The 17,864-nt window shown below is 44.5% G+C and overlaps 3 protein-coding genes across 3 annotated transcripts in view; 1 reads left to right on the forward strand and 2 right to left on the reverse strand.

The window, feature by feature from the left end:
* Positions 1–38: 38 nt before the first annotated feature.
* On the reverse strand, positions 39–3,776 carry LOC106804737 (arrestin domain-containing protein 3-like). Its single transcript, XM_014806058.1, has one exon. The coding sequence runs from the start codon at positions 3,309–3,311 to the stop codon at positions 2,049–2,051; it is 1,263 nt and encodes a 420-aa protein (XP_014661544.1). The 5' UTR covers positions 3,312–3,776; the 3' UTR covers positions 39–2,048.
* Positions 3,777–4,056: 280 nt separating this feature from the next.
* Positions 4,057–12,679, forward strand: LOC106804748 (ribose-5-phosphate isomerase-like). The gene is made up of 7 exons (XM_014806072.1): positions 4,057–4,231; positions 8,258–8,318; positions 8,634–8,749; positions 9,130–9,263; positions 9,890–10,031; positions 11,582–11,681; positions 11,927–12,679. Exons 1-7 carry the CDS (start codon positions 4,067–4,069, stop codon positions 12,019–12,021), a joined length of 813 nt encoding a protein of 270 aa, XP_014661558.1. The 5' UTR covers positions 4,057–4,066; the 3' UTR covers positions 12,022–12,679.
* A 241-nt stretch (positions 12,680–12,920) lies between these two features.
* The window catches only part of LOC106804747 (2,3-bisphosphoglycerate-independent phosphoglycerate mutase-like), a 22,054-nt gene continuing 17,110 nt past the window's right edge, over positions 12,921–17,864 (reverse strand). Inside the window, exons 11-12 of the mRNA XM_014806071.1 lie at positions 17,259–17,393; positions 12,921–14,417 (exon numbers count right to left, since the gene is read on the reverse strand). Of these exons, the coding sequence (XP_014661557.1) occupies positions 14,269–14,417; positions 17,259–17,393 (284 nt within the window). The 3' untranslated portion in view covers positions 12,921–14,268. The remainder of the gene's footprint in view (positions 14,418–17,258; positions 17,394–17,864) is intronic.

Below are 17,864 nucleotides of genomic sequence, written 5' to 3' on the forward strand. Positions count from 1 at the left end.
GCATGCGTGCGTGCGTGCGTGCGTGAGTACGTGCGTGCCTGCGTGTGTGTACGCGCGTGTGTGTGTGTGTTTGTGTGTGTGAGCGTGTGCGTGTGTGTCGGCGCGCGCCGGGGGCGCTGTCACCCTTCTCTCCCGCGCCGACCCTATCACAACCCGAAAACAAACATATCTCCCGCATAGTGACGTCTCGTCCCTGAGTACGCACTTACGATCTACCGAAAGGCATGGCTTGTTTGAGTGCGTCTGCGTGCGCAGTTGATTGAAAGCATGACGTCATCGTGCAGGCCTCGCGGGAGAAAGAGTGCAGATGAAGCGTTAAAGAGTCCCTCACCTTTCCACTGTGCGCGTGCCACCCGAGAGAGAAACACGCTGTGAATTTCACCGAAAATTACCGAATAAGTTAACCGAATCGGCGAAATATCGTAAAGCCGTCTGTCAGATCAAGCATCGCGGGTCATTTTTCGTATGTTTTTTCTTCGGCAGGCCAATTTTACGCCAATTTCTGCGCCACTCTTAACGTCAGTCTTTTCGCCAATTTACGCCACTCTTTACGCCAGATTCGCGCCAATTTTTACGCCAATTTTATCAGAGCAATCCTAACGCGCGCGTACGGAGTCGCGGCGATCGCCCCCTCCCCCTTCTTCCGCGCGACGGAGAGAAAATTCCATACACGTGTCAGATGCCAATCTTCCCATTTCATTTCGCTGATCCCAGCTAAACTCTCGCAAGAGAAAGTTGTGTTGAAGGAACGTGAGGGCTGGCTCAGCGACAGGCGCGTTGTTCGTCAGTAGTTTCCACGTACAGTCCGACCTGTATTAGCTTCCACCTCTATAGAACGGACACCTGCCTGTAAAGGACACTTTTGGCGTTTCCCTTGAGTAGCAGTTATACATTGAAACCACCTCAGTAGAACGAACACCTGTCTGTAAAAGAGACCATCTTATTTCACCTGAGTGTCAGTTCATGGTGTAGCGTGAATGCACGCGGCGCTGTTCGTAATAACACGCAAGGGATTCTGATTTCGCCGTACGCACGCGCCGCTAAAAATATATAAATTATAATTACCGGCGAAATATGGGATGTTTGAGAGATCGTTCAAGGCTTCGCTTGTTCCTAGCAATGTATTTCGTGTTTCAGGTTATTCGGGGTACACAAAGCAATCAATACACTCTGCCCATGCCAGTGACATGCACGGATCACCACATTAAAAACATCGAACTCTCTCGTCTCAATTAAATATCTACACGTAAAACTATAAAATGTTCCCGTTAAAAAATGTTCCCTACACGCTCTCCCTCATATCTGAAATGACAATCTTGCAACTTTTACCGACACTGTAAGTATGCAAATTAAGGTTTCCATACGCGGCGATATATATTCAAAATAAATAGCCTAGCCGAAGACTATCACGAAATATTTCATGTGCAGAAACATGACTCCGTCAATCGCATGTTAATTCCAGACAAAAAAACCTTACATCCAAACATTCCCCTCAGAGGCAATCATCAGTGCATTTTCATCGTAGGGAAAATGTTGAATTCACGGGTGATTGCAAACAACTGTCAATCAATGGCTCTGACGTTAATAGTCTGATCATGCACATGCGTGTACAAGCGAGGGACACGAAATGACGAAGATGGAAGAGAAATTGAAGCGTCGTTAAACAGGCTTTCATTTCCTTGACCGGACGAATATCATTACGTATACATATCCAAACAGATCTAACGTGTGATTTCCGGTTCAACAAGCCTTGTTCAGACATTAATTTCGAACGCGACGTCAGACTCTGTAAGAGAAACCACTATTCACTATCGAGATTTATAGCAATCTATTCGGTCAGCTCAAACGAGATGTTGAAACCGAATTCAAATGAGCAAGGCGACAGACATCACGGTTCATTCGCCGGGCACGCCTCGAGAATGTCCAAGAACGCCAACGGGAAACATACGCGAATGCACCCACCCACGCACGCACGCACACATGCACGCACGCACGCGTGAATGGCAACGAGCAGACGCATTAAGCCTAGTACCTACACAAGCCGGGGGTCACATGGCGGTTGGGCCGGCGCTGGCCGTCGGGTGCGGGTCAATCTCCGAGTAGGGCGGCGGCTGCTGGTGGTACTGGTAGTCGGTGACGTACGTGTACATCGGCGTGAACGTGAAGTCGCCCATGACGCCCTCCTGCTCGTCGCCGTCGTCCTCGTCGCGGATGTCGACCGCGCCCTCTACGCTCTCCATGTACGTCGGCGGCGGACCGTACGAGTCGAACGGCGGCGGTGGCGTTGCCTGCTCGCGGTACGCCGGCGCCGGCGGCACGTAGGTGACGCGCGCGTCGCTCATCGCCTGCACGTCGATCGCGCGGTAGTGCGGCAGCCGGCCGCGCAGCGGTACCGTGCCGACGACGATCGGCAGGTCGAGCGACAGGTTGTACGAGCCAGGGATCTGCAGCGTCACGCGCACCGTGTACTCGATCTTGATCAGGCAGCAGTTGACGATCGATGGTGACACGGCCGGGATCTTCAGCAGCTGCGCGTCCCACGTCGCCTTGCGGCCCGGCTGGATCTGCAGGCCTGTGAGGATCGTGAACTTGTAGCGGCGCGAGCGCGACTTGCCGCCGGCGAGGAACGTCTGCGTCTGGTAGAGCGTCGCGTGCGGGATGACGGGACGCGACGAGTAGTTCTCGAAGTCGGCCGTGATTGCGATCGACTCGCCGGGGCAGTAGCCGCGCCGGTCAGTGCGTGCATTGATCGACACAGGTCCAGACGTCAGGCACCAACAGCAGAGCATCTTCTCGGCGCCGCTCTCAACGGGCGAGAGGTACTCGACGAGGTTGATGTCGATCGGGCTGATGACGGTGAACGCACGCTTCGTGCTGTGGTTGAACGACCATGGCTTGTCGATCTCGGCCTTCAGCCAGTAGCGCACGCTGCCGTACTTGCCCTCGAACGACGTCGAGATGCCGTCCGTCGGCAGCTGGAACGCAAAGTCGAACTCGTGGTGGCCCTGCGGCAGCCACGCGTGCGCGCGCACCTCCCCCGTCTCCGCGAGCGAGCCGAACAGCTCCTGCCGCTTGAAGAAGTATTCAATCTCGGCGTTGTAGTGCTCCGTGTATATGGTGCCGAGCCGCGAGGTGGTGCTGCGCGATTCTGTCCAGTGCACCTTGGCGAGACCACGCATGTACACCCGGATCGCTCGCAACTTCATGTCACTCTCTAACTCGACCATCACCTTGCCGGTGACCTGCTGTCCCGGATAGTACACTTTGTTCGTGTCATTGAAAGTGATTTCGAACGATTTTACTTTCCCCATCGTGACTGTGAGACTTGAGACGACCACTTGGTCCTAACGATTTCCATATGACGTTGGCACAGACGCGTATACAAAAGCTACCTTCACTAAGCTGCCATTAATCAGCTAAACATGCGAGCAGCCAGTGCTCAACACAGGCTAACCATCATCTGTTCATAATGACATGCATGCTGCAATGTTTTTTCCAAATTCCATCGTTCCAATGTTCGCTCTCCATCACAAAACCACATCCCACCAGCTTAGTAGTAGAGAGCCTGTGTTTTGTTGCAATTCAACTTTAGACATTCCAAGCACAGTAACTGTTACCGGTGAAATCTAACATCGAGACTTGTTAGCAGTGCTCAATATTACACATGAAACAACGTAAAGGAAGCCTTTATTCCTACCATGACAGCTCCCTATCTACGATTATCTTCCTCAGCTTCTGAAAACACACGAGCAGCTGTGACATGTTTTGGATAAACCAATCACAAATGTTGCACTGCGATTCCTAAGAATGTAATCAAAAATATTTAGCGCGGGAAATATCTTCATTGGTTTGATCCGTAACGTAACAATAAACGCATAATGAGTTTAAACTAAATATTAAAATAACATATGTGGTATATATAACGCACTGGTCGGCGCAAGTACACTTTCCCTGTCTTGCGAAGAATGTGATGGTGATGTGTGGTAGATCTACTAGTACTAGATGACAAGGAGCACTGCGCATGTGTATTGTTTTGTCGCGTTTGTGTTTATCACACCGGTCTGTAATGTTGCGGCAAGCATGTAAAATTCTCAACGCAAAACAGCAATTCAGTTTTTCACATTACAAACAAACGTTTGAGCTTTATTCACGGTTATTCAGTATCAACATGAATCAGGTGGAAGAGTCTAAGAAGGCGGCAGCATATAAAGCAGTTGACAACCACGTTTGTGTACGTTCAAGTTGTTTGTGGCCATCTAGGTTCAAGGATAGAGAACATATGGGACCCAATAAAACGGCCCAATGTCATTTACATCAATATAAATATAATATTATATCAATATAATAGGTTAGGGTTATGGTTAGGGTTATTGTTAGGGTTAGGTTTAGGGTTAGAATTAGAGTTATGGTTAGGGTTAGGCACATTGGTTTTATTGGTACCCATGTTCTCTATCCTTGGGCCCAGACTTGTAGTTGTACTACAGAAGTGTACCCTAACCCTAACCCTAAACATACCTCATATAAAAATATAAACATACGCAGTGGCTACGGGTACGGTAGCCGTCGGTCGTTGAAGCCCCTTTTTGGCGTTAGGGTTAGGGTTAGGATTAGGGTTAGGGTTATGGTTAGGGTTAGGGTTAGGGTTCTAGCTCATCTAAACTCTCAAATCGTGAATTTATTTCCCAAGGCGTTATTTCGAAATCTTGCGCCACCGCCGCCATCTTTGTGTCGTTAAGTATGAAAGCGAATGGACTCCCGTACTCGTAGCCTCGAGACATTAAGATACGGCTACCGTACCCGTAGCCACTGCCATAAACATAATACTAAACAACCTAAAACTACCTCGGGTACATATGATTATGATATATGTAGTACCTGATACGACAACGACCCTTCGTGCTCAACTTAGGCACTGGCAGCAAGAACAAGTCGGCACCTGCAGCTACATCACACACGTGTCATTGACTATATATAACAACGGTTTGTTATATTTAATACTAATAGTCAATAGCCGCGTGTGTGCTGTAGCTGCAGGTGCCGACTTGTTCTTGCTGCCAATGAACCTAGGCTGATATAGGGTGTATGTCTCCCTGGGTACTGTCAGAACGTACCCTGGTTACGGTCCGGTATACCGGAACGTACCCTGGTAACTATCTGATATGGTTAGCGTTAGAGAGTAGGCGTAGGTGACTCTCTAGACTCGTTAGTGGAGTAGGCGAGGTACGGTCCGGCATATTAGATAGTACCATGGTACGTTCCGGCAGTACCCAGGGAGACATAGACCCTGGCAGCTCAACTTAGGCACGAAGGGTCGTTGTCCTATAGCAGGCTTTCAGATTTGAAAAGTACAGGAGGACTACTAATGACTCCCCTAGGACACCATAGGGGGTCTTTTCACGCTCCATAATCACACCCTTAAGAGGCATGATGGAGAGCTCCACTAAAAAATCACACCCTTAAGAGGCATGATGGAGAGCTCTACTAAAAATCACACCTTTAAAGCACACAGATTAATAAAAGAGTTGATCGGATGTAAAAATAAACTTGTTTTATTTATTCTGATTTCCATCCTTAGAGATTCTAATCCATGTACCTGCATATTTCAGCACAAAATATCATCACAATCCATCAACAAACTAGCCAAATTACTTGCACGTAGTAGCCACGTATGTAGCCCCTCCAGCCCTACGACTGTTTCACGTCGGCAGAAAACCACTTCTCGCCACGTATAGTAGAAAACGAGCAGGTAACTTGTGGCTACCGTATAGGTACCTGTATTTGGATGCTGTTGTTTAGTTGTATTTATATATATATATAAACCAGAGGGTAGTAACCAGACCTGTACCTCTGCCATACGTTCAGTTACTTACACACCACAAATTGTTGTGTGTTGCTAACCTTTTTGTACCCCCCTACATTGATAACTCTATGGAGCGCTATTTCAACATAATAGACATACTTTTGGTGCGCGATTTCAACTACTTTTATGAGGCGCGATGATGCGCGCACCATGGCACAATTTCGGGTGCGCGGTGGAGCGCGAGCACGATCGCGGCCCTTAAAAATGAAAGCCTGCTATAGGATAGTACAAATATATGTACCCGAGGTAAATTAACTATCTGATATGGTTAGGGTTAGGAAGTAGGCGTAGGCGACATACTCGCCGACACCTCGGGTACTACATATACGACAACGACCCCTTCAGCTCAACTTAGTGCCAATGCATGCCAAAATTGACTAGACTGACTACCAACTTCAAGCCTGGGATACATTAATTATTATACTCTATATGTTCTTCAGATAATTGTTAATTTAAAATCAGAAGGATTGCAATATCTTATAAACGACACTTTCAGGTATAATATGGATGAATTTGTCCTAAAGTGAATATATAGTAAACACCCGCATAAAAGAACCCGTGATTTTAAGAATCTCCAGGCTGAAATTGGACCAATAAAGCACCTATTATATAAGAACCTCTTCAGCCTGATAAATTAAACAGGTGCTTATATAAAAAAAAATGCAGAAAATTAGAGCAAACTGGGGCAATCCAAGTATATGTGTGCTACACCATTGGAAACCAACAACATGTAGTTCCAGATAATATTAATACCTCCTCACAGGAGGATTGGATTTTCCAGGTGGTATTTTGCCTCATTTTCCAGTAAATGTTGGGTCTTGATTTTGACGATACAGAGGATTGAGGTGGAGGATGGTGTGAATGTCATTAGTGTCAATTATTCACTAATTAAAGCCAATTTTATCTAGATAATGTACACAATATCCCCCCCCCAAAAAAAATTAAGAACCTCTTTAAGAACCTCTTCAGGCTGATTTCTCACTATGTACCATATATATAAGAACCACTTCAGCCTGAAACAGAAAATCACGGGTTCTTTTATGCTGGTGTTTAGTGTATCGTTCGGTTAAATAGCATTTAGGTATAAATATATTTGCACTTTTGTGATTTAGCCCTTGGTCTATAACGTGCAAAATAAATGGGCAAATGTGCAACTTTTTCAGGTTGGCAGCACGATCACGGGTGTCATGTCTGTACCCAACAATGAAAATTTCAAAATTCAATGTTGTTTTATGAGAAACGTGAATGCGTAATTATAGAAATTTGTAGGTATATGCTATTATTTATTAATCTACTATCATAATATACTCTCCAATTCTAGGGGAAAGTATCCCTTTAAGTTGTTGGCATCAACCTTATGAGAGCAGATGGCCCAAACCTAGCTCTAGTAACTATAGCCCGCGTACGGTTGCCGCAGGGCTATAGAACATTCTATTACGAATGCTAGGGACCAACACGCTGACTGGCGCTGCTGCAGCCCCACCGAAAATGGCTGTTTGAAGTTCGTAAATAATGTTCGTTCACAAGAAATATCGCAAGTAGACCATTGTAACGATAGTTAGAGGTTAAATTTTAGTAGCGGATATAACTTAAGACATATTCACTTCGGATAAGAGGCATTAATTGCCTACCACAGACGTTTTATAACCACGGTTAACCGTGACTAAGTTGGTCCCGCGCATCCGTAATGGAAGATCCTATAGCCCTGCGGCAACCGTACGTGGGCTATCTAGTTACTAGAGCTAGCCCAAACCTAGTTTAGCACCCTGGATTAATTTAGCACATATGCGAAAAAACATTTACGGTGTCTGAAACTATATCGTTGATCCAAGCATGCAGACTCGGACACAGGCACTTGTAGTCAGTCTAGATGTGTATGTCTGCACAAAAGCATCTGCTAAATCATTTTTGTCTGCATTCAAATTCTGGCTGTTTAGATTATATATAGTTTGACATGCTAATATTAGTGCTGCCATTGGTTGTCTAAAACAATTGATGTGTTGACAGGGTGGATCATCCACGTCCCTCTAAAATGCATAATGTTGAAGATTCTGTCAGTAAAATTGAGGGTGGCCACTACCAGTTCCAGAGTATTTAACATCCTTCATTACCGGTTCTTTTGCTTTTCTATCACTGAATATGGGTCTGTCCTATTACCTTGTCATCCAAACCATCAAGGATTCACGGTCCCCATTCCATCGTAGGGAGAAAGGTTTTTATGCCTTAGATAAATTCACTGACCCAGCCAATAGCCCAAAAACAAAATTGTCTTGATAACTGTACGTTGCTCCTCCACCGTACCTGATATCTGTTGTTTTTAAAGGGAAGTGTCATATCAGCAATAACCGTCTATATATATGTTGAAGTTAGTTTAACTAAAACTCCGTTTCTTTTTAGGATAATTATTCCATTGGAATTGGAAGTGGATCTACCATTGTTTATGCCGTAGAGAGGCTTGGTAGGTGATCAGGTATTATATAAATAATAATAATTGCTGCAAAGCTCTGTTTTTGAAAAAATCAAGTTTGCATGTGAAGATAGTACGGTCTTTATGTGATCGTGGGTAAATTTCAATCTTAAAATTCTGTGATATATATATGAATACACAAAGGCCTTTCAGCATAAATGCCTTTATCAATATCACAAAGGCATTATGATTATCATTATCCAGACGCTAATGAAACGCACCATATTTCAGTAATGAAATATTGTTGTGTGTGCGGTTCACGTGTGTTAGCGTGATACCTCATGCTTGTCTTCACACTTGCCTTAGCCGAGAGGGTGAGAAAGGAAGGTCTGAAGGTCGTCTGTGTTCCGACATCGTTCCAGGCGAGACAGCTCATCATCACTAACGGCCTGACCTTGTCCGACCTTGAACGAACGCCGGAGGTACGGTTAATACTGTACGCAGTGTCGCGGGTGCGAGCGATATCGATTCGTTCGCTCTCCTATGACAGGCGTTTAATTAGGACGGCTTAAAAAATAATTCGTTTTGGTCGGACTCATCGGTCATTGTCAACAGCCATGTTTTTTTTGGGTGGTATAAATATTATTTGTATCATGATTTCAATAGACTGTAATTTGAAAATGGTAGGTGCCACACTGTTATACTACGTGAGTGAACCGTGGCCAATAGCCTATGATGAAGTGAAACAAAATCACACTTAATTTGTAATATTTTAATCCAATATACCGGTAGGATGCTTTAGTGAAATTGTGACAGTGACAGGAAGAGGACTAAAATATGCTCTTGCCTATTTAAACTACAGTTGGACGTAGCCATTGATGGTGCAGACGAGGTAGATGAAAACCTTACTCTCATCAAGGGGGGCGGAGGCTGCCAAACTCAGGAGAAGATTGTGGCGTCTGCCGCCAAATGCTTCATCGTCGTCGCCGACTACAGGTAGGATCGAAAACGATTGGCACATTCCTCGATGAGGTAACTACTTCCTAACGAGTAAAAGTAAAAGACTTTCCTTCAATTGAGTGTCCAGGTGGGGTACTCCAAATCTTAGTTCACGGTATTTTTTTGACCTTTTTCAGTTCATCAGTAAATGTTTCCATTTCTCAACAAAATGTGTTGATTTAATTACTGAAGTATGCCAAAAATCGAGAGGCTAAAGAGTTTGCTCACACCTCACGCTATACTCCATCAGCACCAACCTTAATGCCGTGCCAGAAATGCGAGCATTGGATAAGCATTCTAAGACGTATAGATGCGTATGCAAAGTCACTTCAGTTCAGTTGACATAAAAAATACTTTCCATCTTCCTGGACTTTCCTTTACTGTCACTTACTCCCTGCACCCGCAATACACGGGTCATGTTACATGTATAATTGACGAAACAGTGATTGCCCTTTCGGCCGTAAAACCTTGATTTAGGCATAGAGGGCGCAAATAATGAGTACCGCCTCGCACGCTCCGTTTCGTCCTACCGACAACTTTTGCAATACGTTTGTAAGCTGCTACCGAAGGCACAAACAGAGAACGCGTCGTACTCCTGTTTACTCTCGTTTCGCGTGCCGCAGGAAGGATTCACGCTCGCTAGGGGAGCAGTGGGCGCGCGGTGTGCCGATCGAAGTGCTCCCGCTCGCGTACGCATCTGTCGCCCGGAAGCTGCAGAAGATGCTTGGAGGAAAAGCGGAGCTTCGCATGGCCAAGAATAAAGCGGTGCGGTGAAACCTTGTTTCCACGGCGTGCATATAGGCGTATTAAGTTGATCAGTGTGTTAGGCTGATAATTGCGTGTATTAGGTTGATAGATGTGTTAAAGGAATAATATGTCCATTGATTATGCAATGTTGACGAATGCTAGAGTAACTGGCACCTTGTGTAGTTAATAGGTACATTACCTTATAGCCAAACGCGTATTAGTTTGTCCAATATCACTGCTGGTTACTAAGAAATGTCTAATTGAAATCTGCAGTCCAAGAAATCGGTTGACTGAGTTGTTTACAGTTTCAAACCGCTGCCGGCGAAGCGGGTGTGATACAGATTTATAGTGCACCGGACATTTTCGCACGCATGCTCGGCCATACGCAATGCTATCATCAGTGATTTCGTAAACACGGACGCTCGTGATAAATAACTTTTTGTCAGGGCTGTCCATGTGCGTCCGTGATTAGTACGTGTGTTTTACTCCATTTCCATGTTTAGTCCATGGCCGTGGTTACACAGCTGACACCTCCATTTTATCTGGCATCCAAAAAACATACGGGCCGCACAAATGTTTACGTCATCGGCGACTTATCGCTTGACTCCTGGATGAAATTTACGGCACGTAAATGAATATCAACAACCGATTTCAAGTCTTGCTTGTAATGTAACCAGCAGTGATATTGGACAAACTAATACGCATTAGGCTATAAGGTTACCTACTTATTAACTACACAAGGTGCCAGTTACTCTAGCATTCGTCAACATTGCATAATCAATGGCCATATTATTCCTTTAACTACACAAGGTGCCAGTTACTCTAGCATTCGTCAACATTGCATAATCAATGGACCTATTATTCCTTTAAGCCGATGAGGGCATTAGGTTAGTAAGTGTATTAAACTGATGAGTGTATTAAGCCAACAAGTATGTTAAGCCGATAAGTGTATTAAGACTGGGAATCTAGTATTGACGTGGTGTCTGAATACGTATACGGAGAAACTTAGTAGTCAGATAGTATAGGCAGAGAATCTGATAGTATTAAGATGGAGATGAGAGGGGTAGATATATGAGATGTGGAGAAGTGGGAGAGGGGTAGAGAGGTGACAGGTGAAGAAGTGGGAGCAGGTAGAGAGATGAGATGTGGAGAATTGGGACAGGGGTAGAGAGGTGACAGGTGGAGAAGTGGGAGAGGGTAGAGAGATAAGATGTGGAGAAGTGGGAGTGAGGTAGAGAAGCAAAGGTGGAGAAGTAGGAGAGGGGTATACGTAGAGAGATAAGATGTGGAGAAATGGGAGAGGCAGGAGTTCACTCACTAGGAGTGAAGTAGAGAGGTGGCCCATCCGTCTAGCTGAGAGAACCACACCTCCCTGGATATTGTTGCTGGGCTGGTCAAACTAGTACCAGAGCAGTTTGTACGTTTTTCACGGGTGCACGCCAAATTGTCGACTTTGTGGCTATGTTGCTAAGCATTCTGTTTTAGAATATCCATGTTGCGAGGCTGAATGGCTAAGGAAATCGGTTGCTCACTCCTGGCAATTACATGGTGGTATTTTAACATTTTAGGGCCCTGTTGTGACGGATAATGGTGGATTTGTCATCGACTGGGTATGGGAGAAAGTTGGAGATTGGCAGCAGACCAACACGCAGATCAAAATGATTCCAGGTATGCTCGTGTTTCTTACAATTAATTCGTTTTATGTGTCAACAAGCTAGTTTGTGTTCTTTACTGTTACTTCCCGTCTTAATACTGAGTATTAACATGTCTTGCTTGTTGCTCTTAGTAATTCCGAATGTTACCATAACCAAACCTCGTATAAAACTCATATGCTCCTTGATTTGACATTACATATTTTTCCTAGAATTGTAATACAAAGCGTGTGACTTGCACGTCTTTGTCGTTTCCATCAGGTGTGGTGGAGACGGGCCTGTTCGTCGGCATGACGTACAAAGCGTACTTTGGAAATGCCGACGGCACAGTTTCGGAGAGGCAGAAGAGGGACTGATCGCTGGCGCCTCCACCTCCTAATCACTCGCTCACAAATTTTATTTACAAGTTTAGTGAGAAACTTGCTTGCAATTAGACCTAACGAAATTGAACTTTTCAATTTCTTGTAATGTACACGCAGTACAAATAGTAGCTAGATAGTGGAGCTAAATTATTATATAGCGAAATCATTTGACTTCTTCTGAGATGTGATCATGCTGATTATGCAGCATTTTGTATACACAGATATATGTGTGATGTAATAGATAGAATGCTGGTTTCCTCAGACTGGGACACATATAGGAAGAGATTATATCAGATGCGGCATTGCCCTACAGCTGTAGAGGCGATTGTTAACGGGTTAGACCACCTCGTAAAACGAGAAACTGACAGCGGTTTCAGATCGGTAAAGTAACAAGTACTTTATTAGAAGTCATTGCTGGTGCCGAATGCTAACTCTATGAAATAGTTTGTGTTGAGAGGCCCGGTATGAGTGGCATGTACGAAGTAGCCTAGTCGTACACCGTGGTAGCAGTCAGTGGTGTCTATTGCAAAATCGTGTCTGCGACTAGGCACGCTTGCGATGTGGTGTGTCTGACCATTCTCTGCTATGTTCTTACTTTGTAGAGCATTCTTTGTGATCGTTACAATAAATACAAATTTATTTTTGTAGAGGCTCGCGTTTTCCTCGCAATTTGTTCGGCAGCATTCGCAGCGAAATGTACTCATTTGTATAATCAAACCTGTTTGCAACCGTCACTTAGTGTCTTTTATAAATATGCGCTCGTTCTCTAGCAGATATTTGGCTGTATAACTGCCACTTTAGGAAAACGTCAAGTGCCCTTCATAGACAGGTGTCTGCCTGACTGGAGAGGTAACCACAGTATCGCTACAACAATTTGCACAAACATGCATGAATTTCATCAGTATTTCCTATTTTTATTCACTCCTTAGTAACTGCTAGTAAACACAATAGTTGGTAACAATACCCTTGAACGTCAACGCTTCAACCTCGAGGGGAAGCCAAAAGATCGATCATCATCTTCGATGCGGATGTATCTTGTGCATCGTTGCATGCGAGGGAAAACTGGAACCATACGCGTTGATTGTTCTATCCTTTAAGGCTAAGCTGCCACAATGTGTCGCAACGACAATCGTTACACAGTATTGCTTCATGTGAAATCGGACAACATTCATAAACGTAACAACAACAATAAAAACAACAAATGGCAAGTGGCATATGTGAGGCTTCCCCCCTCCCTCTATCCGTGTGGTAGTCAGAAATGTGCGATGAGAAGCGAAGAAAGGATTTACCCTTAAAACTTCTTAAATTTTTATTGTAACTGTTTTATGGACAGAAACAAGATTTGGACTCTTTTTACCAATCTGGAAGAAAAGAGCAACAGTGCCGTGATGAGAGAGATTCTGGGGGTTGGTTGGGGGGACGTGACCTTTCGGACCATCACCGTACACAAGTTGCCAACTCGCCGCTGAAAAACCACGCTGTCGTACCTTTCTACAAACAAACACAAACGACGCTTGTGCGATTCAGCGATAACAGACACTCGGATTACTCTTACATGCGATGTCTTTATGCGTGGTGACATTGGCAGTTACTGTTTATTTCTCTTGCTTCACAAGTGTGCACACGCGACATGATTGACTAACAAGCGTGCATGTCCGCACGCAGTCCTCCTGTGCAGCAAATCATTAACTGACTAACGGTCACAGCAGGTAAACGCCGGACGTCAAACCTCCGAACTTACCCTTCGTACACCCACCATCGGTACCGACCCCTTCCAAGCTGGCAGTGTGAGCTACTAAATTCTGGCCAAAAGTTTTACTGTGAATTGAATGACAGACTAGCGGTGACGCGAGTGACACTATTTAGGAATGATTGTGCTAGGAGTGGACGCAAGCGCCATAACCTGCAGTAACCTCCGCGCACAGAGTTTTCCCTCGTCGATTCGACCGATCGTTTGATCTGCATTTTCGCGATCGAACCGCGAGACACTGAACGCGGGCAGCAAGCCACAGAGCCGGCGAGCGCGCCACCCCCGCACAACTAAAACTTTTCACCGGTGAAACACTCGACTCCACGAGGCGAGCCACGCGTGGAGAGCGAGTGAAAAAAAACGAAACCCTGTACTGAGCGGAGCTACGCTAGCGAAGCAGACTAGGCATGAACTACTATGTTAACCGCGAGCTCCTGCGCGCCGCGCCGGCTGCCGAGCATCCCTGCGGAACGAGGAACACCGCAGCATTGCTAGGCGAGCAGCGTCTGTCCGTCCATCTCCTTCGGGATCGCGAAACCCATCATGTCAAGCACGGTGGGTCCGACGTCGCACAGCGCCGCGTTGTGCTTGATCTCGCGGTAGACGCGCTTGTTGACGCTGTTCGACAAGATGAAAGGTACTGAAAGCGTGAGAGACGAGAGAACATGCGTGAGCGGCGACGACAAGAGAACATGCGTGAGCGGCGACGACAAGAGAACGTGTGAGCACCACTGATCTCTACTATATTAACTGGATAGCTCTTAGCCTATCAAATGTGACGCCACCGCGCCACCGGCCGCCATCTTGCAACCACTCCTTAAAGCTGAATCTGCCGGTCTGTGCCCCACAACATTTCAAATGAAAAATAAGAAAATGCGACTTATTCTATTCTATATCATATAAATATGGATATGTATATATCTAGTATATATATCTATATGTTCTCTTTCATTCTAGCTGTATATATCTAGATATATACATATCCATATTTATATAATCTCTTAAGTATTGATCAAAGTTTTTTTTCATGCTAATTTGAATAATAGAATAAGTCGCATTTTCTTATTTTTCATTTGAAATGTTGTGGGGCACAGACCGGCAGATTCAGCTTTGAGGAGTGGTTGCAAGATGGCGGCAGGTGGCGCGGTGGCGCCACATTCACGTTGAGCGTGGATAGGCTAAGAGCTATCCAGTTAGTATAGTAGAGATCAGTGGTGAGCACATGCTCTGAGCATGTGCATTAGGGCTGTAACGATACACTCGCGTATTCGGTGCACCGAATATTGTTGTTGGATGATACGTATTCGTTATTCGCGTCATCATTATTCAAATACTGACGAATACAAATAATATAAATGGAACCTACTTGAAAAAATATTTTTTAAACTGCAATTCTACGCCGATTTGCTCGAACTCTGAATGTCGATTGCAGCTTTCCCCGTGAATGCACCTAGACTGGTACCCGTCCCTTCTCACACGTCGAGAACTTACTATCACGTGCAACTCACCCTATATCGAGCATGAGAAGGGACTGATACTAGGGTTGCAGAGGTATATACCGGTATTGCGATATTATTGCGGTGTAATATTTTAGAATTATCATACCGTAACCAGCTCAATACCGCGGTTTTCTTGTTGACATGTGATATACACGTGTACAGTGATGTCACGAAAATCTGACACAGCCATGCCGCGTTTTCCCAGCCATGTGCGCGGCAGCGGCGCCTTTGATGAAGTACGGGGCTCGATCAATCGCGAGCGCGTATCGCGTTTCACTAACGTCCGCTAAAAGTTTTTCGTTAACGGACGAAAGTTGTCCGGAGGCATAGCGGACAACACACACGCACGCACGCACGCACGCACGCACGCACGCACGCACGCACGCACGCACGCACGCACGCACGCACGCACGCACGCACGCACGCACACACATGCAAATACACGTATGCACACACACACACGCACACACACATATGCACACACACGTACGCACACACACACGTGCGTACACAGACACGCACACGCACACGCACAAATGCGCGAGTGCTTACACGCAGACACACATACGCATTTTCATGTGAGTCTGCTAAAATACATCTGCTAAAACACCCGAGAAGCCAGGGCATGATTGCGCGCCATTCTATCGTTAACATAAAGCATTTTTGTTCATTCATATATATATATATATATCTTTTATTCCTTGGTAGTTTTTACAGCTTCAACAAGTGAGTATTCGTATTCGTGAAATATTTGTATTCGCATGCATATATCGTGATACGTATCGTATTCGTGACCTAGTGTATTCGTTACAGCCCTAATGTGCATAGTAACATAAACTCTACTTATATTACCAAATATATATAATATACAATATATATATATATATACACTGATATATAAATTGTAGTCTGTAGATAAATTAAAGACAAGACATCACTTTTAGCGGTTACTCCGAGTTTCACGCTTACGCGATCATCAGACAGACTTTAATGAAGAATAAACCTTATATACATACTATAACCTATATATACATGAATGGCACTATTGTTTTAGTTATCTATTGTTATGTAGTTTTATAGTTCTATAGTTAAATAGATCTATTGTTGTTTAGCTTTTGACTTTTTTTGTTTGTTTCTAATCTTATTGCTGCCATTTATATCTGATCCGATCTATAAAAACAAACATTCAACAGCAGTACCTAGACTTATACAGGGGTAGGATAATATATATATATATATAGATATATATATACATATATATACATATATATTATATACACATACATACATATATACACACACATACATATATACACACACATACATACATATACCATATATAAATACATATACAATATTTATATATATATATGTGGTATATGTATGTATGCGTGTGTATATATGTATGTATGTGTATATGTATATATGTGTATACATATATATATATATATATATATATATGTATATATTAATATAAAACATATATATATATTATCCTACCCTTGTATAAGTCTAAGAACTGCTGTTGAATGTTTGTTTTTATAGATCGGATCAGATATAAATGGCGGCAATAAGATTAGAAACAAAACAAAAAAGTCAAAAGCCGAACAACAATAGACCAGCAGAACAATAGATCGATTTAACTATAGAACTATAGAACTACATAACAATAGATAACTAAAACAATAGCGCCATTCATGTATATATAGGTTATAGTATGTATATAAGGTTTATTCTTCATTAAAGTCTGTCTGATGATCGCGTAAGCGTGAAACTCGGAGTAACAGCTAAAAGTGATGTCTTGTCTTTAATTTATCTACAGACTACCATTTATTACGCTCGGCGACTTAACGCATCGAGCACTCTACTGACAGTATAGACTCAAGCATCCAGACTTATATATATATATATATTTAAACATACAACATACATATATGTAACACAGTCAATAATACGCGAGGGGTACGTGTGTGTATAGTTACCGCGGTTAGTCGTGTGCGCCGTGTGCGGGCCTCCGAATTCACTAAACATCTTCTCGGCGTTTCCGTGGTCCGACGTGAGGAAGAACACGTAGCCGTGCTTCATGCAAGCGTCGTGCACGCGCCCAATCGCCACGTCTGCAACACAGAGAAGCTCGAGCATGAACACTACATATATCAGGAGCATATATCACGTATACACGGGCATAACTGAGGCGGTGGCTCCGGGGACGGATCCATAAATACAAGCGGACTACATGTAACAATAAGAACAATAACATAATGTAGGCAGTGGAGGCCGCACGGACGTGTGTGGCCAGCCTACCCTTACTTTTCATCATATGGAGGACAGACGATAACGCATCTGTAGTCGTATTCGCATAAATACGTGCGTTCACGCCAAACCCTGGAGCTCTGTCTCGTGTGGCGCATGTGAGGTGAGACCACGCTGACACCCTGACCTCTGCCTCACGTCACGCGTGTGAGGTGAGACCACGCTGACACCCTGACCTCTGCCTCACGTCACGCGTGTGAGGTGAGACCACGCTGACACCCTGACCTCTGCCTCACGTCACGCGTGTGAGGCGAGACCACGCTGACACCCTGACC

This window comes from Priapulus caudatus, unplaced genomic scaffold, assembly GCF_000485595.1.
Source record: "Priapulus caudatus unplaced genomic scaffold, Priapulus_caudatus-5.0.1 Scaffold85, whole genome shotgun sequence".
Lineage (NCBI taxonomy): Eukaryota > Metazoa > Priapulida > Priapulimorpha > Priapulimorphida > Priapulidae > Priapulus > Priapulus caudatus.

Excerpts from the sequence above, each read along its gene's own strand:
- LOC106804748 (XM_014806072.1), top strand. The coding sequence starts at position 4,067 with ATGTTGCGGCAAGCATGTAAAATTCTCAACGCAAAACAGCAATTCAGT. Across the intron at positions 8,750-9,129 it reads ACCTTGAACGAACGCCGGAG|TTGGACGTAGCCATTGATGG; the intron begins GTACGGTTAATA and ends TTTAAACTACAG. Across the intron at positions 9,264-9,889 it reads ATCGTCGTCGCCGACTACAG|GAAGGATTCACGCTCGCTAG; the intron begins GTAGGATCGAAA and ends CGCGTGCCGCAG.
- LOC106804737 (XM_014806058.1), bottom strand. The coding sequence starts at position 3,311 with ATGGGGAAAGTAAAATCGTTCGAAATCACTTTCAATGACACGAACAAA.